Here is a 27,876-nt window from a genome sequence, read left to right as displayed (position 1 = left end):
TTTTTTTTGCATTGATACATGTCCCCTGGGGCAGGACCCGGGTCCCCAAACACTTTTTAGGACAATAACTTGCAAATTAGCAATTTAGATTTCTCCCATAGACTTTAACAGGGTGTTCCGCGGCTTTTCAAATTTGCCACGAACACCCCAAATTGTTCGTTGTTCGTCGAACAGGCAATGTTCGAGTCGAACATGAGTTCGACTCGAACTCGAAGCTCATCCCTATTGGTGAGGTTTCCCATTATTTCCTGGGACCATTTTACTAGGGCAAAAATTGAAAAGGAAATCCCTGCAGTGGAAACACAGGTTAGAACTTCTGTCAAGTTTTTTTATCTGCATACATCCCCACTGGAAAGACTTTTTTTTTTTGTTTACAAAAGTTTTATTTGGAAGACAAGAAATACAACGGTTACATAAATTGCATGACATAGATACAGAGATGGTGAGATTCATAGGAGTAGGACATACATGAGTATACAGTAAAGAAGATTGCCAAGCCATCGATTCGACATGAGGTAACGGATAATAGGTAAGAACATGGGGCAAAAGGGAGTTATCTCGGATGAATAGATGGAGTAGACCAGTAAGACCATTTTTCGTTAAATTTCTGCATTCTATCAAAAAGTGTATAATGTATTCTTTCTGATATTCTAATCATTTCCATTCTGGATTCGACCTGGGACCAAGGTAGGTTTTGGGATCTCCAATTAAAGGCTATCATCCAGTGGATGGAGCTGATCAGGGAGTGAACTAGCCCATTGCAGGGGAGAGGGATGTCTGGGACGGAGTCAAACAATAAACAAATCTGGGGTGAAAGGGTGATTCTCTTTTTTAGAGCGCTTTCTAGTCTGGTGACCATAGCATTCCAAACTTGGTCTAGATGCTTGCAGCTCCAAAAAATGTGGAGGAAATCTCCCTCCTCCGGACAACCCCTGAAGCAACACGAGGGGGAAGCAGGGTAGAAGGAATGTATTTTAGATGGGGTCATATACCATCTAGTTAGAAGCTTCAAGGGTGATTCTCTGTATGCTGCAGCACATGTACTTTTACGAAGGTTATCTATCATGTTGGACCAGGACTCCACGGATATTGTGCAGTTTAAATCAGCTTCCCATTTCAGCATGGGACCCGACTTTTCTGATTGGGTCAAGTTATTGAGGTAGTTATACATTATAGAAATCAGACCCTTATCTCTAGGAGAAGAGATGCAGATGTGCTCGAACAATGTACTAGGGGGTACCGTAGGCAATGGATAGTGTCTAGTATAAAAGTCTTGGATTAAAGAGTACTGAGGGAGTTCCGAAAGTGGAAGGTCGAACCTGGTCTGTAGAGTGGAGAAAGGGATAAATTTGGCGTTGAAAGTGAGGGATTTCAGAGTGGTGAGGTTATGGTCGACCCAGCGGTGGAACAGAGTGTTGTCCCGGAAAGCTTGAGGGAATCTATGATCTCCTAAGAAGGAGGCCAGCGGAGGGGACATCGAGGAGAGTTTAAGTTTAGTTTTAAGTCTATTCCACAGCTGGATCGACTGAGCAACAATCATGTTGAGCCTGGGGAGCGTATGGTGTGGCTTTGAGTTAGTCCATAAAATGCCTTTGAGGTTAATGGGTGAGATGGAGGCCGACTCGAACCTCAGCCAGGGGATACTATCATCGGGGGAGGACCACTGTGCCATATGAACCAGTCTGGAGGCTACAAAGTAAAGCCATATGTGTGGGAGTCCTAATCCTCCTTCACGTTGTGATCTATGCATTGTGGAGTATCCACATCTAGGTCGTTTATTATTATATATGAATTTATTGATTTCACGCTGCAATGCCTCCAGTCTGGTTTTAGGGACGTTAATTGGTAAAGATCTAAAAAAATATAATAATTTGGGGAGGATAGACATCTTAAATGCACAGATCCTACCCAGAAATGAAATGTGATAGGTAGACCAAATTTTCAACAATGCGCTGATTTGGGAAAACAGGGGGAGGTAGTTGGATTTATACAATAGGTTATGGGAAGCTGTGATATTTACGCCGAGGTATTTAAGTGATATGGGGGACCATATAAAATTGAAGTTTTTTTGTAAATTGCTTAATATGTCTGGGGGACAATTAATAGGGAGAATGGAGCATTTGTTGGTATTAACCTGCAGGCCGGAAAGTTTGTGGAATGAGTGAAGTTCTGAAAGAAGGTTAGGGATCGAGATAAGTGGGTCAGTGAGGGAAAGAAGAGCATCATCTGCGTATAGACTAAGTTTAAATTCATATGGGCCCTTAATGTAACCTTTAATATTAGTATTATGTCTTATAGCGTGAGCCAAAGGCTCGATGGCCAGGGCAAAAAGGAGGGGGGAAAGGGGGCAGCCCTGCCTTGTACCCCTGCTCAGGGGGAAGAATTCCGAGTTGTTTCCAGGGATTTTTATTCTGGTTTGAGGGAAATGGTATAGGGCGTTGAAGCCATGAATGAATTTGTCTGAGATACCGAATCTAGGTAGGAGGTGATTTAAATAGGACCAGTTTACACTATCGAATGCCTTGTGGATATCAAGGCTAAGGAAACACAGAGGGCGGGAAGAAAGGTTGGCGTCCTGGATCAGATTAGTGACCAATCTGATGTTGTCCACTATTTGCCTACCTGGGATAAAGCCAGTTTGATCTGTGTGGATCAGTGATGTGATAACAGAGGACAATCTATTCGCGAGCAGTCTGCCGAACAGTTTGAGGTCATTGTTGAGAACCGAAATGGGACGGAAATTTTGTGGAAGGGAATGGTCTTTCTGTGGTTTAGGTATAAGGGATAGGTTAGCCAGTAACATTTCCGTGGGGAAATAGCCACCTTGCAGGATGTGATTGAACATTTTGGAGAGGCTAGGGGTTAGGAGAGATGTATATTTCTTGTAATATGTGGTTGAAAAACCGTCGGGGCCAGGGGCGGTTGAGGTTTTAAGGGATTTTATTATATTAGAAATTTCTTCTGTGGTGCATGGTTCACTGAGGGAAGAAATCTGTGAGTCATTGAGTTTTGTTAAGTTAAGGGAATTCAACCAGTCTATGGTGGAGGGAGGAGGGTTTGTTTTAGGGCCTGAAAGGAGGTTCTCGTAGAAAGACGAGAAAATCTGGAGTACATCTCTTGGGTGGGTTACCATATTACCTTTATTGTCTCGTAGTTTGTATACATGTGGGGGTTTAATGTCATGTTTCAGCTTCCTGGCAAACATTGCCGAAGAAGAATTGCCATGGAGTAGAAATTTTGCTTTGGAGAATCTAAGGGATCGTTCAGTGTCTTCTGATAAGATCGTGTTTAAGGCTTGGCGTTTAGAGAGTATGGATTGTGTTATTTCTGGAGAGGTATTACTGCCTAGCTTGTTGTAGAGATCACTTAGTTCCCTAGTGAGGCTTTTAATTTCTATTAGTTTAGATTTTTTCCTAGTTGTGGCAATATTGATTAAATGGCCTCTCATGACGGCCTTGTGAGCTGCCCAAACTGAGGTTGGCAGCACTTCATCGGAGGTATTGTCCTGGAAGTATTCTTCTATATGAGTATATATTTGTTGAAAGGTTGTTGGGTCCGAAAGAAGGGAGTCGTTGAGACGCCAATTAAAGGAAGTAGGGGGCATACCCACCTGGGAAGTCTGGAATTCTACTAAATTATGGTCTGACCATGGGCAGGGGTGGATGAAGGCTTTCGATGAGTTCGCTAAAAGGATAGGAGTGCAGAAAATGTAATCTAAACGTGCATAACAGTCATGTGGATGCGAATAGTGAGTGTATTCTTTGATTCCTATATTGTGTGCCCTCCAAGAGTCAATCAGTTGGAGTTTACTGAGGGAACGATTTAAGGATTTGGGAAAAGCTTTAGAAGAGGATACCACTTTGCTTCTGTCTAGCGCAGGGTGAGACGTTAAGTTGAAGTCTCCTCCAATTATCATGTGAGGTGAACTGTATTGGTCTAGAGTGTCTAAAAAGTTGGTAAAAAAGGTTGATTGAGCTTCATTGGGAGCATAGACCGAAGCAATAGTGACATTACGTCTGTCAATGGAGCCCTTTAGTATTAAAAATCTGCTATCAGTATCCTTGTATATGTTTTGTATTTCAAAAATTATATTATTTCTGATAAAGATGGCTACTCCTCTGGACTTGTTGGCATATGTTGTATAGTGGAATTGGTTGAATGATTTATCAAAGTATTGTGGGTGATTGGCCACGGAAAAATGGGTTTCCTGCATTAATATTATATCCGCCCCCAATCTCTTGTAATGTTTAAAGGCCTTTTTACGTTTATTGGGGGAGTTGAAGCCCTGTACGTTGTGTGAGAAAATTTTAAGACCCATCTTTAGGTAGTCTGAAATTGCTAAGTGAGGGAGGAGTGATCAGTTTAATGGGGGTATTGACATCAGTATTGAGGATGGTGGACAAGAAAAAAAAATTCCAGTATATCCTTGTCGCCAAAACAATGATAGGGAGCCTGAAAAAGGCGCCAGGCACTACTACCATTATACGGCGAAGTGAGATGTTCATTCTCTGAATAGAAAAGAGTTTTGTACCATATCTGTTAGAGATCATACATAGAGAGATAACCAGTCTTCCATAGTTTAAACATTTTAAATGCAATGCCATATGGGCCAAAATATTAACAACAAAAAGATACGAAAGTAGGAGGCATGGGGATTCCAAGTCACCCAGCCCAGAAAAAATACCTGAAGGACTAGATAGTCCTAGCTCTCCCTGCAGGGCCAGCAGCCCCCCACCCGTGGGGGGAGGGGCAGCAAGCCACACAGGCAGATTGGGGGTCAAACCAACGACGACGGATGCACCAGGCAGATATAAAAAAAAAAGATAAAATATTATCTGGATGGTGCAAGAAGTGCAGAAAAAGAAAAACCAATAAAATATTCAGCATAATTAGTATACAGAGATATATACCGAGATCTTCATTGAAACTAGACAAACAAATACTACAGTCTTATTGATAAGTAGCCAAAAAAAAAAAATAGACCCTCTGTGCTTGAACATGGGCAGTGTGGGGTTTATGGGCCAGTGTGTAAAAATAGGCCACAGGCCACCGCAATAAAAAAAGAAGAAAGAAAAAAAAAAAAAAAAAAAAAAAAAAGAAAAAGACAACAGAAAAAACAAAAAAAAATTTCAAAGTTAAAGTCCCATTATATTTCACCCAGCTCAGGGGTCTGATGAGAGCAGCCTATATAGGAGTAGCCCCTGGATATGCCCAAAGTAAAAGTACACTTGCTGTCTCCCTGAGGAGAGGGATTCTTAGCTGTGGGGGTAAAAAGGGTTAAACATGTCTTTTATGAAAAGTGAAGAAAAATAATAGAAAAAAAAATAATAAAATAATAGAAAAAAAAAAAAAAGGGGATAGAGGAATTATGAAAATTTGGAAAACCCAACAAAAAATAGTGGATCTGTAAGGCACTTAATGAAATGGTATAACACCGTCTTCAGCAATAAAAAGTCTGGGATGATTTGGAGATCTCGCCTTATTGCAGGTGCAATGATCCTAAGGGTTTTGCAGGGCTTGCAGGTTTTGCAGGCTTGTTAGGTTAGTGTATAGGGGCCAGCACCATGTAAAAAAAAACAAAGAAAAGAGCAATAAAAAAACAAAATGTGTAGAACCGGACTGCAGTCAATTGAAAAAGAGAAGCATGAACCACAAGTAAGCAGCGTGTATAGCTCTGGTAAGCTAGGAGGCCTGTTCACGGATAGGACGCAGCTGCCATCTTCTGTCTTCTCTCTGGTTACGTCTGGAAGATGGGGTAGACCAGATAGGCGATGATCTGGGGGTGACAGGAAGACGCTGGGATGGTTGTTGTTCTAGCAGGCCAAGTTTAACTAACAGCTCCTTTCCCTCAATGACATTGTATACTATGTACGTTGTGCCATTGTGCATTATTGATAGCTTGAAGGGGAAGCCCCATCTGTATTTGATCCTGGCAGTCTGAAGAATGCTTGTAACCTCTTTCATCCTGCGTCTGCGGTCTAAAGTAGCAGGGGAGATATCAGGGTATATCTGTAATCTAATTCCATCCAGCTCAATGCGGTTGGAGTTTCTGGAGGCTCTCATAATATCTTCTTTAGTGACAAAATCTCTCATGCACATTATTACATCCCTGGGGGGGTTTTCTGGTGGTGGTTTGGGCCTAAGAGCTCTATGCATTCTGTCACATGCAAATGCTGACAATGGTTTGTCAGGGACTAGGCCGTGAAAGAGCCTATTTATGGCTTGAGGTAAATCTGTGATAGATTCTGGGATACCACGCACTCTTATATTATTGCGTCTGTTTCTGTTGTCCAAATCCTCTATGTGGGCTTGCATAAAGGAAAAGCTATCAGCCAGGGTCTCATAATCTTTCCTGAGATCATTGTGTGCAAGAGCTAGTTCATCGTGTTTGGTTTCAAGTATGTCTGTGCGTCCTCCAATGTTAGCAATCTCCTGAGAGAGAGCATTAGTAGATTTGTGGAGCTCCTGTTCTAATTTATCTACCAGTTTTTCATAAATGGCAGTCAGGCTAGCGTCCAGATCAGCCTTAGAAAGCGGCTGTGTGTACTCACTGTTAGGAGCAGGGAACGCTGGGTTGTGAATGGAGCTGTTGCCTGAGGCCGCATGGTGTCCGGCGCCATTTTGGGTCATCTTCTCCACCGTGAGAAGAAAGTTTGTCAGCGAGTGCTGGGAGCGGCGGTTTCGCCCTTTTTTGCTGGATGGCATGCACCGGGATGTCCCGCGGGGGTGATGGGGTGTTTTGAGCCGTTTCGGTGAGGGGATAGCCCCGGGAATCCTGCCTGGACAGCCTGGTCAGACGGAGCTCTGCTCAGCTACGTCCGTCCCGCATCACGTCGCGCATGCGCCCCCCCTGGAAAGACTTTTTAACCATATTATTATTATTATTATTATACAGGATTTATATAGCACCAATAGTTTGCGCAGCACTTTACATCAGGGAAGACAGTACAGTCACAATACAATTCAATACAGGAGGGATCATAACCATATGTGAACGTCTTTATTGGTGATTCACAAGTTTTATCTAAAGTGAGTGCAGACAAACATTCTCAGTAAATCTATATACCTGAATATGTTCCCTTCATATTTCTTTGTGTGTCAATCACCCTCAAAAGAGCCACTGCTGGTTAAATACCTCTTGTTCCATATACTGATGGCCCATTAAATAGTACCATAGTCTGACATACTACAAGATGAAGAAAGGATTGTTTAATCAGGCTACTCACCCAACAGCATAATTCATTAAGTAATACCAATAATCAGCGACAGACAATGGCAATAATCACCAACACAGATTGCAAACAAGATAACAAAGTCATATACAATGTACCACAACCTGTTTAAGGGACAGAATTTCGACCTCCTAGACAATGACCTAAGGGAATGCCTTGAATGAAGCTAAATACACAGGAGCTAAAAAAAAAAAAACAGTCCCCCCCTTACCTTTTGTCATTTGCCAGTGGTAAGCAACTATCTGTGCTCAAATGGAGTTTTGTAATCCCAAACCAAAGAGAGGGGAAATCAGCAAAGAAAAATTAAATCTCAAGGATCCCAGAAAATTGTAGCACTGTTCCCCCAAGGTGGATGGTGACAGAGATGAGGGCCAAAGGCCTCCTGCCATTTTAAAGCCCAGCATGAAGATCCCACCTTCCTAAGCATCCAGAAGAGTGGCTCTTTATTTAAGTGCAGGTTGGTCTTTGCAGTACCTGAACATGATTGCAGCAGTACAAAGATAGTACAGCATGGTACACCTACCATTACAACTTCTTCTATTAACTGTCTTTCTATTAACTCAATAATCTGAATATTTACTAGCTCATGTCACAGAATTTTATTAGGTTTGTGTTTTGGCTCAAAATCACTCACTGGCTAAAGGGACTAGTATGGCAAAGCACACCCAGAAACCTGCAAGCTCAGCTTTAGAACATCAAAATCTAACGTGAATCATAAATTAATAAACAGTATTTGTGCAAACAAAACAGCTTAATCCTACTAATTCAGTCCCTTGTTATTTCTTGCATCCATGATTGCAACACCTTCTTTAGTAGCCTACCTTTACACATGTAAAAGGACCTGGATTGGACAGCTGTATGCGCCAAGCTGGCTCAGGTCCTCTGCCCCACTTCTACTCCAGATGGGATAGTCATGTGCCTACCCTTTTGAAGATACTCTTCCATCTTGTGTCCCTCACTCTCCTGGTCTGGGGCCCTCCTTCCCAGCCTGAAGCGCGTTAGCCAGAATAAAAAAAGTCCAGTTCAAATGCTTTTCAGTGCTTTACTGCATGAACTTAGGCACACACAGCAATACATCATTTTCATAATACATGGTCCCAATGCAGAACACTTAGTACTATCAAACAGTACCATAACACACAGCTTTTTTTTCCCAGTTTCCTGTAAGTCTCCCAAAGGTGGTTCCTTACACAAGGTGTTCCTCAGTCCTAAACCCCAAAGATGTCCTAAACCGAGCCAGAGACCAGTGAAGGTCGGGGTAACAAAGTTCTTCCACCTTCTCTTTTGAATGTCCTATATCTAATCCTCCTGGAAGTCCTGCCCTAAAGAGGGAGCTCTCCCACTTGTACACCGGCCACAAAACCAACATGGTGTTGGACAGGGGTGACCTATTCCCATAACCGAACTGCTAGCCCCACCCACAGCTGGTATTAAAAGGGCACGGATTCCATCCACTACTTCACCAGAGGAGGGCCAACAAATAAAGGGCAGTAAACTTGCCAACACACAGGCTATCCTTCATTCAGTCCATCATGAATGCTGCTGCCATCCTCATCAACCTTGCCAACTGCTCGGTGTCTGTCACCCATCTCTTTATCTGGTTGCCTTATTGGGGGCTTTTCTGTTGATAACGTGCAGATTTAGAAACAGCATGAGTGCCAGACAAGGGAGGAGAAGAAACACACATTATTTGCAAAATCTGTAGTCTGGCGGCATTTAGGCTTCATCTGCACAGTGCTGGCTGCAGCAACAGTAAAGTTAGCCCAATTTTTAAGATAATGTTATGCCGAGTAAATTGATACCCAACATGTCACGCTTCAAAATTGCACCCGCTCGTGGAATGGTGACAAACTTTGGCACTTAAAAATCTTCATTGGTGACGTTTAAAAATTTCTACAGATTTACTGTTTTGAGTTACAGAGGAGGTCTAGTGCTACAATTATTGCTCTCGCTCTAATGACTGTGACGATACCTCACATGTGTGGTTTAAACAATGGGGCCCTTTTTTTTTTCTTTTATTTAAAAACATGTCGGGTCACTTTTATTCCTTGTAATATAAAAAAAAGCATGGCTTCTTAAATGTGAGATCTCAGTTCAAAACGACCTCAGATCTCACATTTACACTTAAATGCAATAAAATGCAAAAAAATAATAATTCCCCTTTAAGACCATTGGGCGGAAGTGACGTTTGACGTCGCTTCTGCCATCTAATATTATGGAACCGAGTGGGGGCCATCTTTCCCTCACTTGGCATCCAGATTCAGAGGGGAAAGGACACGATCATCTCAGCCGCTACTGACGACTCTGGTAAGCGGCGGAGACAAACTGGAGCGTGGCGGGATGGGGGCCCTCTCCTGCCCCTTCAATAAAAGGGATTTTGCAGCAAATCCACCACAGAGACCACTTTTTTCTTAAAGAGGACCGCATGCCGTTGCTGAAAATACTGGGGTTATGGCAGCTAGTCACTATGCTTTCCCAAATCCTTTAAAGCAATGAGAATGCATCATATTCTGACCCATGTAAGCTTTGCTGTTAGTCAGCAAGATATAACTGGGGTGTCACAGACACTAGATGTACCGTATTTATCGGCGTATAACACACACTTTTTTCGCCTTAAAATCAGGGGGAAATCGTGGGTGCGCATTATACGGCACCCAAAGACCGAGCCGAGCCGAGTGTACTGGGCACTCGGCTCGGCCACGCTCGGCTCCGCCCGCAGCCACGCGAGAGAAGCCGAACACACCGGAAATCCGGCTCTGCACAGCTCGACCAAGCGCCAAACTCAAACACACAACGCTGCAACCCCTGGCAGACTGACGCCGGACAAGGCCGCCGATGGACGCTGGGCAAGACATCCAAAATGTACGTTTTTTCCTTAAACTTCCCTTCTAAGCTTGGGGTGCGCGTTATACGCCGGCGCGCGGTATAGGCCGATAAATACGGTAATAAGAAAACTCATAATACATTCTATATTAACTATTGCATAGAAAAGGGTAATGATTGGTTTGGAAAACACTTAACTATACCAAATAATTTATTCTTTAAAAATTAAGCTTTTTAACTTGTACACTCATACATTATTTTATATTTTTGAATTGCCAGTATTAAGTGATATGCCTCTTGCAGAGTTAAATATTGCTTTACTTCTTATATTTATACATGCTGCGCATTCGTTTATATGCAGTGCCAGTAATACTCTACCTTTCCAGCCCTGTCCAGAGTTCAATATTGTTAAGTACATTATCCTTATTCAGGAGAATATGTAAAAAAAAAAGCTATTTCTAAGATTATTTTTAGAGTTCCAAATCTCCCTATTGTCTTGAAGTGACGTCAGACCTTGCTCTAACAGCTCCAATGCCAGTAGGACGACAAGGATCCCACTGGTACAGTCTCTAAGTATGATCATTGATTCTACTCTCCCAGTGTGTCAAGGACATAACCTCAGTATGAAATTATACTAGAAGTGTCCCACATCACCAGTGGCATTGGATCAGAGACAGTATTCTAGTACTGAGGTAGGTTCTTCGGAATATAATGCTAAAATGAATCTAAATGACCTTATTTTTAAATTAGATCAGTAATTATCATGTACCATGTAAAATATTCAGCTTGGTGTAATTTTATATACAATATGATAATAGGATATAAAAACCGATATACCCAAATAGCAGATAAGAACATAATGGGCCATATTCTCAAATAATTTACGCCGGCGTATCAGCAGATACGCCGACGTAAGTCCGATCCTATGTTTAAGTGTATTCTCAAACTGAGATACACTTAAACATGCCTAAGATACGACGGCCTGCGCCGTTGTATCTTAGGCTGCAATATTTACGCTGACCGCTAGGTGGCGGTCAGCGTAGAATATGCAAATGACTAGTCACGCCGATTCTCTAACGTACGCTTGCCCGCCGTAGTTTTTTAACGTTGTTTCCGTAAGCGATACGCGGCGTAAAGATAAAGATGCCCCCTAGGTGGCGTACTCAATGTTAAGTATGGCCGTCGATCCCGCGTCGAAATTTGAAAATTTAACGTCGTTTGCGTAAGTCGTCCGTGAATGGCGCTGGAAGCCATTTACGTTACAGTCAAAACAAATCAAAACGTCATTTAGCGCAATGCACGTCGGGTAATTTACCCGACGGAGCATGCGCATTACGATCGGCGCGGGAGCGCGCCTAATTTAAATGATCCACGCCCCCTACCAGGATCATTTGAATTAGGAGGGCTTGCGCGGGTGGACTTTACGCGACGCCGCCACAAGTTTACAGGTAAGTGGTTTGGGAATCAGGCACTTGCCACTTAAACTTGCGGCGGCGTAACGTAAAGGACATACGTTCCGCCGCCTCAGATCTTTAAGAATCTGGCCCAATATGTATATATAGAGTATAAAGGTAAAGAAGTTGAATTTTTCCTTCTGAATGCTACATTCGGAATCTGATGTTCACGCCACCCAGTGCTTGTGTGATGAGTGAACCCCATTTATTGCTGTGCTGAGCTGATAACCTTTCAACAAGAAAAGACTCCCAGTGCATTTTATCAAAAAACAAATGAAAATCATTCCCGTGAGCTTGCCCTCAATCACATCCAGGATAGAAAATTGAAAAATATCACATATGTAATACATTGTGTAAGAGTCGATGAGAGGTTACAACAAATGGGTAATGGACGTATTAATCAGACAAACCCATAAGAAAAGCATTTTTACTGAATGCATTTTGAGAGGGAAACTATATTCTTCTTTTTAATGTCTTATTTTTCAGATAAACGTATAAAGGATATACATTAGGCTTAAAGTGTATGTTCAGGTTTTTAAATAACCATGTATACGGGTAGTTTATGGTTAAATTTGTACATGTGGGCAGTCATATTTTATTAAGTTCTGCTTTGCAATGCTACACATGAGTTGTGTTTTTTTGCAAGTCTGGGCATCAGCTAACTCACAGCAAATGGCCCCCTTGGTTTGCTGAAAGAGTAAATGCAATGAGAGCTCCCTTCAAAGTGACATTAAATCTTTGTTTTTGTTTTTTTAAACTAACATATCATACTTACCTGCTCTGTGCAATGTGCTTTTCTGGGGTCCCCCCGCCGATACTCCAAACCCCTCCTCTTTGGCATGTGCCCCCAGGGAAAGTCACTATCCCTAGGGGCGCATGTGCATGCTCACTCCCGAGCCACCCAGCCTTTGTCTGTTGACACAGACCAGGTGACTCAGCCCCGCGCCCTCGATCCCTCGTCACAGCATTTGATTAACAGCAGCGGGAGCCAATGCTGTCAATCAGCCCAATGAGAGGGGAAATAGCGTTGAGAGCCGCCACTCTCCTACACATCGCTGATCGGGCTCAGGTAGGAATAAGGGGGGGTGGAGGCCGGGGGACTCCTGCCGCACATAAGGTTTTTTAACCTTAAAGCGGAGTTCCGGCCACAATTTCACTTTTTAAATATAAATACCCCTGTAATACACAAGCTTAATGTATTCTAGTAAAGTTAGTCTGTAAACTAAGGTCCGTTTTGTTAGGTTGTTACAGCATTTAGACACTTTATAAAATAGAAATTGACTGGGGCCATCTTAAGTGCGGGCATCATGAAGCCAGACTGTATGACTTCCTGGATTTCAGCCTTGCAAATCTCGCACATGCTCAGTGCTGCACAAGCAGTGTCAGATCAGGTTTCAGCACCTGTGCTGTCCAAGTCACATGATTCTTTGAGACTGGGGAATGCACAGACTCCTGGAAGGTTCCACCCACTACATTCCCAGGAGTCTGTGCGGTGTAGGTTAGGAAGCATTAAGCACCTAGGTACAGGAAGTGGGAAGATTAACTATTCTGCCTAGCAACAACACTTTGAAGGCATCTAAAAAAAAAAAAAAAAATTTGTAAAGGACTAATGACATTTTTTTAAAACTACTGATGTAATGTTATATTTATGGGTGGAACTCCACTTTAAAGCAAAAACTTGAGGCTTTAGAGTGACTTTAGGTTGCTCTACAAATATTTACATTTAATGCAATCACACAAATATGGAAAAGCAAGCATGTAAAAATGTAAGTATTATTATTATTATTATACAGGATTTATATAGCGCCCACGGTTTGCGCAGCTCTTTACAACACACGAGCAAACAGTACAGTTACAGCACAATACAATTCAATATCAGATGAATCAGAGGGCCCTACTCATTAGAGCTTACAATCTAGGAGGGAGGGTCAAATGATACAAAAGGTAATAGCTGTGGGGAAGGAGGTGATGGAGAAAATTAAAGTACAGTTGTTAGGTGAATGCAGGATTGGCGTCTCTGAAGAGATGGGTTTTCAGGGTTTTTGCTTTATAAGTGTCTTTTGATGTGCATATTATTGTATTATTAACATGGACCCTACGGATCCATTGCCAGGGATCTGTGTCTTCCATTAATGAGTTTAACTTGACAGTTTTCTGATTAGAGCGGGTGAACATTCATGGAGCACTCAGTAATGAATAAAGGTGTTGTAAAGGTATTAAGATAAAAACCTTCTGTCTGTAGCAGCCTCCCCAGCACCCCCCTAATATTTACGTCTCTGCCTCTATGGCTCATTCCCGCAAATCACTGTAGGTGTACGTCGGCTCCTTTAAGAACCATAGCAGGACCCGATCCATGCGGCCGATGGCGGAGATGTCTGACCACAATCGTGGAAAAAGAGAGCCAGAACGAGGATCTGTAAATGTAAACAGACAGAGCCCTATTCTGACAGGGGAGGAGAGAGAGATCTGCTGTTCCTGATAATTAGGAACAGCAATCTCTCTCCTCCTCCAGTCAGTACCACCCCCCCCCCCCAGTTAGACCTACCTTCTAGGGAACACATTTAACCCCTCGATCGCCCCCTAGTGTTAACCCCTTCCCTGCCAGTGACATTTACACAGTAATCAGTGCATCGTTATGGTTCCAAAAAAGTGTCAAATGTGTCCGATCTGTCTGCCGCAATGTTGCAGCCCCGCTAAAAATCGCAGATCGATGCCATTACTAGTAAAACAAATAATAATACAATTTTCATAAATCTATCCCCTATTTTGTAGACGCTATAGCTTTTGCGAAAACCAATCAATATAATAATTTCTTGGAGGATATTTCTTATAGCAAAAAAATTTAAATTACAGTTTTTTTTTGTTTAGAGCGCAAAAAATAAAAAACGCAGAGTTGATCAAATACCACCAAAAGAAATCTCTATTTGTGGGAAAAAAACACACAATTGTCAGTTAAAGCAACGCAGTGCCGTATCGTAAAAAATGGCCTGATCATTAAGGGGGAAAATCTTCCAGACTGTAAGTGGTTTGATGTGTGAAACGCGTTTACAGGCTGTCCTGGGATAGTGTGTGTTTCCTGTTATTTTTACTTAAATTTTATTCACTTCGTATTGCCGCCACCTTCATGATTCTTCAATACTGACCACGGCTGCAGACCGAGCTGGCACCCATGTGGATATCCCTAATGCCGCGTACACATGACCGTTATTCATGTCATGCAAAAAAACAATGTTTTTCTCAACGTGATTTGTTGTGATTCCTCTCAAGCCTGCCTTGCATACACACGTTCGTGAAAAAAAATGCTTGAGCAAAGTGCAGTGACGTACAACACGTATGACGGCACTATAAAGCGGAAGTTACATTCGAATGGCGCCACCCTTTGGACTGCTTTTGCTAATTTCGTTTCACTGCGTGTTGGTAAAAGTTTGGTGAGAGACTATTCGCGCTTTTTCAGTCTTCGTGCTTTTCAGTCTGTTACAGCGTGACGAATGTGCTATCTCCATTACAAATCATAGTTTTACCAGAACGAGTGCTCCTGTCTCATAACTTGCTTCTGTGTATGCGTGTTTTTTCCCCCCCTCGTTAAAGTGTACACACAAACATTTTTCACAATGTGAAAAACGACGAGAAAAAATAGAGCAGGTTCTAATTTTTTTCTGCCATTCTGCCAGTAAAATGCTCTGGAGCATACACACGGCCGTTTGTCACGACCAATTTAAAAAATTGCATTTTTCTTGTCATGAAAAACGGTCGTGTGTACGCGGCATTAGGGTTGTTTTTAAGCAGCGCACACTTGGTGTCTTTCTCTTCTCTTCATGGAAGCCTACTCGACCCTCTACTTTTACCTTTACTATCAACGGTCATGAGCAGGGCCCTCCTAGCCCACTTACCTTGCATTGAATTGTAACTGTAATGTCTCCCTTTATTTTGTAACTATAAAAATCCTAAATGTTAATACTGTAAAAGTGTTTCATGTCTTACATATCACTTTCCTTTGGGATTCTGGCACTATATAAATCCTGTATAATAACAATTACTAAAACAATGGAATCACTGGAAATGCAGTGTACTTTTTTTAATTATGTATAGTAAAGGACTGACACAGTAAAAAACTGAAATTTTGTGGAGATCAATTCGATACTACTAGTCACTTTAAGGACAGGTCCCCCGAATGGATTAACAGTTCCAAGCTATGAACAGAACATAATAATGTGCTGCTGTGAAATCATAAAACCTGCAGAACTGATATTCTATGTGATTTAGAGTAACAATACTGTGTATATTTTATCCTGTAGGAAAGTGTGAGTGCGGCCAGTGTACTTGTTTCCCACCTGGAGATAGCAGGGTCTATGGAAAGCAATGTGAATGTGATGATCGACAGTGTGAAGACCTAGAAGGGAAGATCTTCGGAATATAATGCTAAAATGAATCTAAATGACCTTATTTTTAAATTAGATCAGTAATTATCATGTACCATGTAAAATATTCAGCTTGGTGTAATTTTATATACAATATGATAATAGGATATAAAAACCGATATACCCAAATAGCAGATAAGAACATAATGGGCCATATTCTCAAATAATTTACGCCGGCGTATCAGCAGATACGCCGACGTAAGTCCGATCCTATGTTTAAGTGTATTCTCAAACTGAGATACACTTAAACATGCCTAAGATACGACGGCCTGCGCCGTTGTATCTTAGGCTGCAATATTTACGCTGACCGCTAGGTGGCGGTCAGCGTAGAATATGCAAATGACTAGTCACGCCGATTCTCTAACGTACGCTTGCCCGCCGTAGTTTTTTAACGTTGTTTCCGTAAGCGATACGCGGCGTAAAGATAAAGATGCCCCCTAGGTGGCGTACTCAATGTTAAGTATGGCCGTCGATCCCGCGTCGAAATTTGAAAATTTAACGTCGTTTGCGTAAGTCGTCCGTGAATGGCGCTGGAAGCCATTTACGTTACAGTCAAAACAAATCAAAACGTCATTTAGCGCAATGCACGTCGGGTAATTTACCCGACGGAGCATGCGCATTACGATCGGCGCGGGAGCGCGCCTAATTTAAATGATCCACGCCCCCTACCAGGATCATTTGAATTAGGAGGGCTTGCGCGGGTGGACTTTACGCGACGCCGCCACAAGTTTACAGGTAAGTGGTTTGGGAATCAGGCACTTGCCACTTAAACTTGCGGCGGCGTAACGTAAAGGACATACGTTCCGCCGCCTCAGATCTTTAAGAATCTGGCCCAATATGTATATATAGAGTATAAAGGTAAAGAAGTTGAATTTTTCCTTCTGAATGCTACATTCGGAATCTGATGTTCACGCCACCCAGTGCTTGTGTGATGAGTGAACCCCATTTATTGCTGTGCTGAGCTGATAACCTTTCAACAAGAAAAGACTCCCAGTGCATTTTATCAAAAAACAAATGAAAATCATTCCCGTGAGCTTGCCCTCAATCACATCCAGGATAGAAAATTGAAAAATATCACATATGTAATACATTGTGTAAGAGTCGATGAGAGGTTACAACAAATGGGTAATGGACGTATTAATCAGACAAACCCATAAGAAAAGCATTTTTACTGAATGCATTTTGAGAGGGAAACTATATTCTTCTTTTTAATGTCTTATTTTTCAGATAAACGTATAAAGGATATACATTAGGCTTAAAGTGTATGTTCAGGTTTTTAAATAACCATGTATACGGGTAGTTTATGGTTAAATTTGTACATGTGGGCAGTCATATTTTATTAAGTTCTGCTTTGCAATGCTACACATGAGTTGTGTTTTTTTGCAAGTCTGGGCATCAGCTAACTCACAGCAAATGGCCCCCTTGGTTTGCTGAAAGAGTAAATGCAATGAGAGCTCCCTTCAAAGTGACATTAAATCTTTGTTTTTGTTTTTTTAAACTAACATATCATACTTACCTGCTCTGTGCAATGTGCTTTTCTGGGGTCCCCCCGCCGATACTCCAAACCCCTCCTCTTTGGCATGTGCCCCCAGGGAAAGTCACTATCCCTAGGGGCGCATGTGCATGCTCACTCCCGAGCCACCCAGCCTTTGTCTGTTGACACAGACCAGGTGACTCAGCCCCGCGCCCTCGATCCCTCGTCACAGCATTTGATTAACAGCAGCGGGAGCCAATGCTGTCAATCAGCCCAATGAGAGGGGAAATAGCGTTGAGAGCCGCCACTCTCCTACACATCGCTGATCGGGCTCAGGTAGGAATAAGGGGGGGTGGAGGCCGGGGGACTCCTGCCGCACATAAGGTTTTTTAACCTTAAAGCGGAGTTCCGGCCACAATTTCACTTTTTAAATATAAATACCCCTGTAATACACAAGCTTAATGTATTCTAGTAAAGTTAGTCTGTAAACTAAGGTCCGTTTTGTTAGGTTGTTACAGCATTTAGACACTTTATAAAATAGAAATTGACTGGGGCCATCTTAAGTGCGGGCATCATGAAGCCAGACTGTATGACTTCCTGGATTTCAGCCTTGCAAATCTCGCACATGCTCAGTGCTGCACAAGCAGTGTCAGATCAGGTTTCAGCACCTGTGCTGTCCAAGTCACATGATTCTTTGAGACTGGGGAATGCACAGACTCCTGGAAGGTTCCACCCACTACATTCCCAGGAGTCTGTGCGGTGTAGGTTAGGAAGCATTAAGCACCTAGGTACAGGAAGTGGGAAGATTAACTATTCTGCCTAGCAACAACACTTTGAAGGCATCTAAAAAAAAAAAAAAAATTTGTAAAGGACTAATGACATTTTTTTAAAACTACTGATGTAATGTTATATTTATGGGTGGAACTCCACTTTAAAGCAAAAACTTGAGGCTTTAGAGTGACTTTAGGTTGCTCTACAAATATTTACATTTAATGCAATCACACAAATATGGAAAAGCAAGCATGTAAAAATGTAAGTATTATTATTATTATTATACAGGATTTATATAGCGCCCACGGTTTGCGCAGCTCTTTACAACACACGAGCAAACAGTACAGTTACAGCACAATACAATTCAATATCAGATGAATCAGAGGGCCCTACTCATTAGAGCTTACAATCTAGGAGGGAGGGTCAAATGATACAAAAGGTAATAGCTGTGGGGAAGGAGGTGATGGAGAAAATTAAAGTACAGTTGTTAGGTGAATGCAGGATTGGCGTCTCTGAAGAGATGGGTTTTCAGGGTTTTTGCTTTATAAGTGTCTTTTGATGTGCATATTATTGTATTATTAACATGGACCCTACGGATCCATTGCCAGGGATCTGTGTCTTCCATTAATGAGTTTAACTTGACAGTTTTCTGATTAGAGCGGGTGAACATTCATGGAGCACTCAGTAATGAATAAAGGTGTTGTAAAGGTATTAAGATAAAAACCTTCTGTCTGTAGCAGCCTCCCCAGCACCCCCCTAATATTTACGTCTCTGCCTCTATGGCTCATTCCCGCAAATCACTGTAGGTGTACGTCGGCTCCTTTAAGAACCATAGCAGGACCCGATCCATGCGGCCGATGGCGGAGATGTCTGACCACAATCGTGGAAAAAGAGAGCCAGAACGAGGATCTGTAAATGTAAACAGACAGAGCCCTATTCTGACAGGGGAGGAGAGAGAGATCTGCTGTTCCTGATAATTAGGAACAGCAATCTCTCTCCTCCTCCAGTCAGTACCACCCCCCCCCCCAGTTAGACCTACCTTCTAGGGAACACATTTAACCCCTCGATCGCCCCCTAGTGTTAACCCCTTCCCTGCCAGTGACATTTACACAGTAATCAGTGCATCGTTATGGTTCCAAAAAAGTGTCAAATGTGTCCGATCTGTCTGCCGCAATGTTGCAGCCCCGCTAAAAATCGCAGATCGATGCCATTACTAGTAAAACAAATAATAATACAATTTTCATAAATCTATCCCCTATTTTGTAGACGCTATAGCTTTTGCGAAAACCAATCAATATAATAATTTCTTGGAGGATATTTCTTATAGCAAAAAAATTAAAATTACAGTTTTTTTTTGTTTAGAGCGCAAAAAATAAAAAACGCAGAGTTGATCAAATACCACCAAAAGAAATCTCTATTTGTGGGAAAAAAACACACAATTGTCAGTTAAAGCAACGCAGTGCCGTATCGTAAAAAATGGCCTGATCATTAAGGGGGAAAATCTTCCAGACTGTAAGTGGTTTGATGTGTGAAACGCGTTTACAGGCTGTCCTGGGATAGTGTGTGTTTCCTGTTATTTTTACTTAAATTTTATTCACTTCGTATTGCCGCCACCTTCATGATTCTTCAATACTGACCACGGCTGCAGACCGAGCTGGCACCCATGTGGATATCCCTAATGCCGCGTACACATGACCGTTATTCATGTCATGCAAAAAAACAATGTTTTTCTCAACGTGATTTGTTGTGATTCCTCTCAAGCCTGCCTTGCATACACACGTTCGTGAAAAAAAATGCTTGAGCAAAGTGCAGTGACGTACAACACGTATGACGGCACTATAAAGCGGAAGTTACATTCGAATGGCGCCACCCTTTGGACTGCTTTTGCTAATTTCGTTTCACTGCGTGTTGGTAAAAGTTTGGTGAGAGACTATTCGCGCTTTTTCAGTCTTCGTGCTTTTCAGTCTGTTACAGCGTGACGAATGTGCTATCTCCATTACAAATCATAGTTTTACCAGAACGAGTGCTCCTGTCTCATAACTTGCTTCTGTGTATGCGTGTTTTTTCCCCCCCTCGTTAAAGTGTACACACAAACATTTTTCACAATGTGAAAAACGACGAGAAAAAATAGAGCAGGTTCTAATTTTTTTCTGCCATTCTGCCAGTAAAATGCTCTGGAGCATACACACGGCCGTTTGTCACGACCAATTTAAAAAATTGCATTTTTCTTGTCATGAAAAACGGTTGTGTGTACGCGGCATTAGGGTTGTTTTTAAGCAGCGCACACTTGGTGTCTTTCTCTTCTCTTCATGGAAGCCTACTCGACCCTCTACTTTTACCTTTACTATCAACGGTCATGAGCAGGGCCCTCCTAGCCCACTTACCTTGCATTGAATTGTAACTGTAATGTCTCCCTTTATTTTGTAACTATAAAAATCCTAAATGTTAATACTGTAAAAGTGTTTCATGTCATACATATCACTTTCCTTTGGGATTCTGGCACTATATAAATCCTGTATAATAACAATTACTAAAACAATGGAATCACTGGAAATGCAGTGTACTTTTTTTAATTATGTATAGTAAAGGACTGACACAGTAAAAAACTGAAATTTTGTGGAGATCAATTCGATACTACTAGTCACTTTAAGGACAGGTCCCCCGAATGGATTAACAGTTCCAAGCTATGAACAGAACATAATAATGTGCTGCTGTGAAATCATAAAACCTGCAGAACTGATATTCTATGTGATTTAGAGTAACAATACTGTGTATATTTTATCCTGTAGGAAAGTGTGAGTGCGGCCAGTGTACTTGTTTCCCACCTGGAGATAGCAGGGTCTATGGAAAGCAATGTGAATGTGATGATCGACAGTGTGAAGACCTAGAAGGGAAGATCTGTGGAGGTAAGATTACGCTCAGCTTACCTATGTAAATAGACAATGACCTGAAAATATGTATACCTAAGATAATGTCACACTTGCAGGAACTCACCCTCACCAGTATCAAGGTCACTTTGAAGGATACATGTGTTTAGTGAAACACTCAACTGTTTTAATGTGTCGCTCCCACAAGAGGCAATGCATTTTCACTGGCCACTTTCAATTCAAAGCATTTTTGTCAGTGAGGGAGCGATTTTTATTGCTTCTGAAGCCTACAAGGAACAAACCATAGAAAGTTTGTGAGTGTTTTCAAGCAATTCTGTTGCTCGTAAGATCTCACTTGGGACAGAATTGCAAGTGTGACATTATCCTAAAGGCTAAGACAAATTCCACTTTTCTTAGTAACAATTTGAATGAACTGTGAGATGACATGTAGGCTTGACACAAATGTTAGCCTGGTGCAAAAATCAAAGTTTGTCACTGGTTATCACAAATAATGGAAAAAATACTCATATTAGAGAAACATTTAGTGAGCAACCACTTCATTTACATTTTGTACATTTTTATTAATTTAAGAAGTCAAAGTTCAGAGCTGCAGCATTAGCTAGTGTAGTCAGTCCTCTTTTGGGGGGGGGGCTATGGGAAATGGCCCTCCCCAAGCAGGATATTGTACTAAACCTGAATTTAAAATAGAAAACCAGAACCTTTGTTAAAAAGAAGAGTGGGTTTGATAATAAGGTTGGCAGGGCTTCCACCCAGAACAGGACCCCCCTTCCTGGGAAATTAATCAGTAACCTAAACAAGTATTTCAGAGCAGGAAGAACTACTGAAACCAGCATATAATATTAACCATAAGTACATAGATGCACACCATTAAATAAATAATTCAAACTTTATATAAGTAGAAATGAATAAAAGTACATACTGTACATCCAATGTACAAACTGGTATTACAAGCAAATGGGCCTGATAAGAGTCCTGGTGGAATTATGCACATACACATGTGTATATATAGTTATTAAAGAGATGCCTCCAGATAAATGTTGCAGCAAAGTCCAATAACAGGGGCCCCTGATAATGATAAGGCCTCTGTCTTTGTGGCAGAGTCCTGAAGACAAGATCAGTGGTCACAGGGGAATCCTCCAACCGTTGTCCTATCTGCCAGGAACAGAGCTTCTCACCAGCAGGAACTGTGGTGGGGCACTGGAACTGTGGCACTCGAACTCCGAGTCATTCTATCTACTCTGTGCTTTGATCCCTCCGTAATAGTTTCTAATCTTACGTGCGACTGGACCTCTAAGTCTATGATCCTGACTATGACCTCACCAGAAGTCTTACCTGGCTCTAGCCTATGCTGGTTATCGAGCACTAAGCTAAAACTAGCTATAGAATCCAAAACCAGAAGGGATGGGGTTAACTAGAAAAACAGGAGCTGAATATAAACTACAGTATACTGCAATAAACAAGTTCACCTATCAATATACTGGAAGATGACCACACAGTCAGAGGCGACTCTCTAATTAGGCAAATTAGGCGGTCGCCTTAGGCCTCGCCCCCAAAGGGGCCCCACGGCCGCCTAATTTGCCCATACCGCAACTTCGATGATTCGCCGGGACCGCCCTGCAATGTGATCCAGAGTCCCGGCGAATCAGAGTCCTGCAATGCCCGCGGCTTCTGCGCAGTGTCTTTGTTCCCGCACGCCGCAAGCTCCACTCCACTGTGCATTGCAGCCTGCCGATATCTCTCCCCAGCTGCTTGACACACACACAGTACAGTGAGTGCACTGTGGAGCAGAGTGAACTGAACCCGCTCCTCCTCCTCCTTTGCTGTAATGATTTCCTGTGTACAGAGGTCAGAGGAGGAGGAGGGAAGGAGGCACACCACGAGCGCGCTCGTCTGACCATCTAAGTAATTTAAAAGTAAGTCTTACAGAGGAGGGGGGAGAGGGGCATGATGATGAAGAAGAGGGTGAGGGACAGGGACAAGCAAAGAGTTCACTTGGAGTGGTTTTGGGGGAGAAGGATATCCATCCACCCCCCCAATCCAATCCCAGCTCCATCTATCCCCCCATACTATCCCATCTCCATCCACCCCTCATCCCATCCTGGCTCCATCCACCCTCATCCCAGCTCCATCCCTCCCCCATCCCATCCCAGCTCCATCCACCCCATCCCATCCCAACTCCATCCACCCCACCCCAATATCATCCCAGCTCCATCCACCCCACCCCAATACCATCCTAGCTCCATCCACCCCCATCCCATCTTTATCCACCCCCATCCCATCCTGGTCCAATCCACCCCATCCCATCTCCATACATCCTCATCCCTCCCCCCATACATCTCAGCTCCATCCACTCCCAATCCCATCCCAGCTCCATCCACCCAATCCCCTCCCAGCTTCATCCATCCCACCCCAATACCATCCCAGCTCTATCCACCCCATCCCATCCCGGTTCCATCCACCCCACCCCAATACCATCCCAGCTCCATCCACCCCCATCCCATCCCGGTTCCATCCACCCCATCCCAATACCATCCCAGCTCCATCCATTTCCCCAATCCAATCCCAGATTCATCCATACCATCCCTGCTCCATCCACCCCGGCTCCATCCACCCAGCCCCAATCCCATCCCAATTTCCTATCCTAAAGTAAACTGTGTCAACAACCTCATCTCTTAACATTTTCACTGACAGAGCTGATATTGCGTTTTTTTGCACATGTTTAAAAAATAATTTTGGCCTGAAAGCAGACACCCTAGAGCAGAGTTATACAATTAGTGGACCTCCAGGTGTTGCAAAACTACAGGTCCCATCATGCCTCTGGGTCTCATGCTTGTGGCTGTGAGAGTTGCTATGCATCATGGGACTTGTAGTTCTGCAATAGCTAATTGCATATCCCTGCCCCAGAGCATAAAATAGTGTTGGTTCCAATTTTTTAGGCCAAATGATATTACCATAAAAGTGAATATTAGGGTAAACAAATGCAATAAACTACCAAAATTTCAACTAAAATATAAAAGACGAGGTTGAACAAGTAAATAGATACCCAAAATGGCAAACCCTAAATTTGAATGCGCCTGTAAAATGGGGACAAACTTCGGTACCCTATTTTTTCTATAGGTGATGCTATCGGTTATGGTTGTGCTAAACTTATTTATCTCACTCCGGCGTGCACAGAGATATGTAACATGTGCATCGCAATTGATGTTGTAACAATTAGGCATTCCCAAAGCATGCGTTTGCGTTCGTATGTGCGTATGTGTGGGTGAGGGCCTTACATTTTTTGGGGGGGGCGGGGATATTATGTGCTTGGGTGTAACTTTTAAACATTTTTTTTACTTAACTTTTTTCTTTTATAACATAGGGGACAAAACGTCCCCTATGTGATGATTTTTAGGTGACAGGTCCTCTTAATGAAAAGACCCTTCATGCCTCCTCTGTGCTCCACTGAATGTTTTGCAATGCCGGGGAAAGAGACAGGTGACCCAGAAATGATGTCATAGACGTCACTTTTCAGGTCACAGGAAGAAGGGGAGGGGAGAAGTTGTGTGTCTGCTCTTCTTCCTCCACTCCTCCCGCCGGCACTCACCATGTCGCAGATAGGCAAGCAGAGCCTGAAATACGTACGGACCTGGCAGAAAAAGGGTTTAAGTGACTTTTGCCACCAACTCTATCTCTTAAAGCACAGGTGTCAAACTGGCGGCCCTCCAGCTGTTGCAGAAGTACAAGTCCCATGAGGCATTGCAAGGCTGAGTTATAAGCATGACTCCCACAGGCAGAGGCATGATCTGACTGGTAGTTCCACAACAGCTGGAGGGCCACCAGTTTGACACCCCTGTCTTAAAGTAACCTTTGCCTGCAATTCCCTATACTTAAATGACCTGTGCAAACAACCTCATCTCTTAAAGTGGCCTGTGTCAACAACTTTGCTTCTCAAGGGAACTATTCTATTCATTCCACTTCTTAAAGGGACAGCACCTTGCATTGTGTGCCAACATAAGGGCCCCAACTAAGCTGACAGAAGAACACATTTTATACTCAGGGTTTTCCTAATAGTAATACTGGTTTGCAGGCAGTCTAACAGATTCTGAGACTTAAACCTAGACTCTCCTGATTAAGGGCCTACAAGTGAGCTAACCATTTAATTTCCTTGTTTACCCATACACATCTCACTTGGGGAGTGATCTTCTAGTCCGAGGGCTATTGTTTATGCCCCTCAGGCCCCGTACAGACGAGCGGACAGTCCGATGAAAACGGTCTGCCGGACCGTTTTCATCCGACATGTCCGCTGGGAGATTTCGGTCTGATGGCTGTACACACCATCAAACCGAAATCCGCGCGGACAGAGAACGCGGTGACGTAGACGACACCGACGTTCTCTATCGCGCGAGTTTAATGCTTCCACGCATGCGTCGAATCAATTCGACGCATGCGCGGGATTTCTGTCCGCTGGTTAGACGTACTAACCAGCGAACATGTCCACCGGACAGCTTCCCAGCGGACATGTTTCTTAGCATGCTAAGAAACATTTGTCAGCTGTAAAACTGTCCGCTAGCCTGTACACACGATCGGATCTGTCCGCTGACACTGGTCGGCGGACCAGTTTCAGCGGACATGTCCGGTCGTGTGTACGAGGCCTCAGACTTACAGGATGTAGGTGGCCACACTTTAAAGAGTATTCACTGTACTGTGTTTATTCACTGTGTCTATCGTAAAACACCTCCAAACTGTTGCATTGCATTACCATTTTATTGCTACCAATACAATCTGGTAATTTTTATCATAGTTCATGTGTATCTTTCTTGTGTAACTGCCAGAAGACTCCCTAGCCAGGGTATTTTGGTGGTGTCAGCCACCAGTTGGGCTCCATTTAGGGCCAGGGAAAGAGCAGAGGCCCAAATCTATTAGTGGCTCCTTTGTGGTAGCGCTACACATGCACAATTATTAACAATATAAGCGTATATTATATACACTGTATACCTTATATAAGCATTCAGATAGCAAGTTTCATTTTGTAAAAATAACAGCTTTATTCAACATGCAGATGCCATTTGGGGCTGTATAAAGTACAGTAATTCACTGTATGTTGTAGTTACATCAGTTAACAAATGCTTAGCACATTCTTATTGGTCTTTATGCTACTTTTAGAGCACAAGCCTGACAAAGTCCCATTACTTTATTTATGAAACAGCTGTTCCTTCATTAGTCACATCTTTTTTATGTGAATATGCAAAGTTTTACTAACAGATTAAAACATTTATATAATGCTAATCTGTCACTGTTGGCGTCTTATAAAATGTTTTTCAGAACACGGTACTTGTTCCTGTGGTCGATGCATTTGTGAGGCTGGTTGGTTTGGAAAATTATGTCAACATGCAAGAAAATGTAATATGACAGAAGAAGAGAGCAAAAGTCAGTGCGAATCATCAGATGACATATTATGCTCTGGGAAAGGTAAGTGCTTACTTTGTACCACAAATCCATCAGTAAATGAGCCATTCTTTGGAAAATAACTGTGTAGCAACACTTTATTTCTACACCTTTGCGCTTAGCAAACACTTCCCATCTCTCCTTTAGGAATGGTGGATTCAGTGGTAGCTTTCACCAATTCACAAATGTAAAGGGTGCCAAAAGGTTCCAATAATATCTATTTAATTTAGATGTTATCTCTGGAACAACGAATTCAAAAGAATGGCAATTGAACATGGTACGGTTCACATGATCAAACTGAAAACTTGTTCTGAAATCTTTTCAACAACGTCACCTTCCTGTCACAGATTTGTACAAATGATGTCCTTCAGGCTTTGTAGAAGCAGACATCGAGATACTCTCTCTCTGCCTTTGCAATGTGTTCTATTCAGAGAGTTTATGTATTGCTGACATCAGGGTCTCATTCCATAAACATCAAGGTATTCTTCATTGTGCTCATGAATCATGTTCGCTGTGCCTCTGGTATAAGAATGAGCAGGGTATTTTTTTATTGAAATATGCAATGTAGAATCCAGAGCACTGACTCCAGTTTTTGATATTAATGCAGTATATAAGGCATGTTATCATTTCACATTTTATATTCTCGTTAGCATGTATGTGGCGAAAAATAATAATTACACCTCAAGGCTTTGTAAAAGTGTGAAATACATTCTCACAAAGAAGGCAGTTGTAGCCACTTTCAAATAATTATCAGCTTTTTTTTAACACACAATAGAAAAGAATACAAAGTTTCTTTCTTGAGAAAATCTTTCAAAATATACAGTGTTTGTAAGAAATGTAAAATCCAACCAACATTATTAATACAGAGCTCAAAATGCTTTAAAAACGTGTACAAGGATCTATTATAGGGACCGTATTGGCTGATGTTTGTGATCTTCAGGGATGAGTAGAAATGATTAGCCCTCCGATGTTTGAGGGCAGCAGGAGGAACTAGTGAGGGCAGTGGATGACCCAATATTACTGAAAGTGTCAATTTGCCTGTAGACTTCAGAAGATACCTCAGAATTGGAGTAGCATTTAGTGGAATGTGCAGTAGGGAAGGTGAGTATTTGTACTGTTCTTCAAAGATAACAATGTTCTCAATAATAACAATGGGGCTTTAAAAGAGATGCATGTTTTTTTTTTTTCAGATTCATACATAGGTGGATGCAGCATCGGTTCGATGCTGCATCTGTCCCCCGGCGCTTCTACAATGAGACCAAGCGATTGAACACCACTGATTGCTTAGTGAGCAGAGAGCTAGTGTCTATTAGTCAGCAGCTCTCTGCTCTGACGCCCCCCACCCCCACACTTACTGGAGGGCTAGTCTGTGGAGGGGCTGGAGCGGCT

General features: G+C 42.5%; 2 protein-coding genes across 2 annotated transcripts in view; both read left to right on the top strand.

Annotated features, from left to right (window-relative positions):
* Positions 1-15,926, top strand: part of LOC120928255 (integrin beta-like protein 1) — a 260,592-nt gene extending 244,666 nt beyond the window's left edge. The window contains exon 8 of the mRNA XM_040339360.1: positions 15,805-15,926. Within this exon, the coding sequence (XP_040195294.1) occupies positions 15,805-15,926 (122 nt within the window). The remainder of the gene's footprint in view (positions 1-15,804) is intronic.
* Positions 15,927-20,940: 5,014 nt separating this feature from the next.
* Positions 20,941-27,876, top strand: part of LOC120926330 (integrin beta-like protein 1) — a 56,491-nt gene continuing 49,555 nt past the window's right edge. Inside the window, exons 1-2 of the mRNA XM_040336160.1 lie at positions 20,941-21,078; positions 26,365-26,511. Of these exons, the coding sequence (XP_040192094.1) occupies positions 26,448-26,511 (64 nt within the window). The 5' untranslated portion in view covers positions 20,941-21,078; positions 26,365-26,447. The remainder of the gene's footprint in view (positions 21,079-26,364; positions 26,512-27,876) is intronic.

The sequence above is a fragment of the Rana temporaria genome, chromosome 2 (genome assembly GCF_905171775.1).
Source record: "Rana temporaria chromosome 2, aRanTem1.1, whole genome shotgun sequence".
In the NCBI taxonomy this organism is placed as follows: Eukaryota; Metazoa; Chordata; class Amphibia; order Anura; family Ranidae; genus Rana; species Rana temporaria.
The sequence above is the reverse complement of the archived record's forward strand: the minus strand, read 5'-3'. Positions and strand labels throughout refer to the sequence as shown.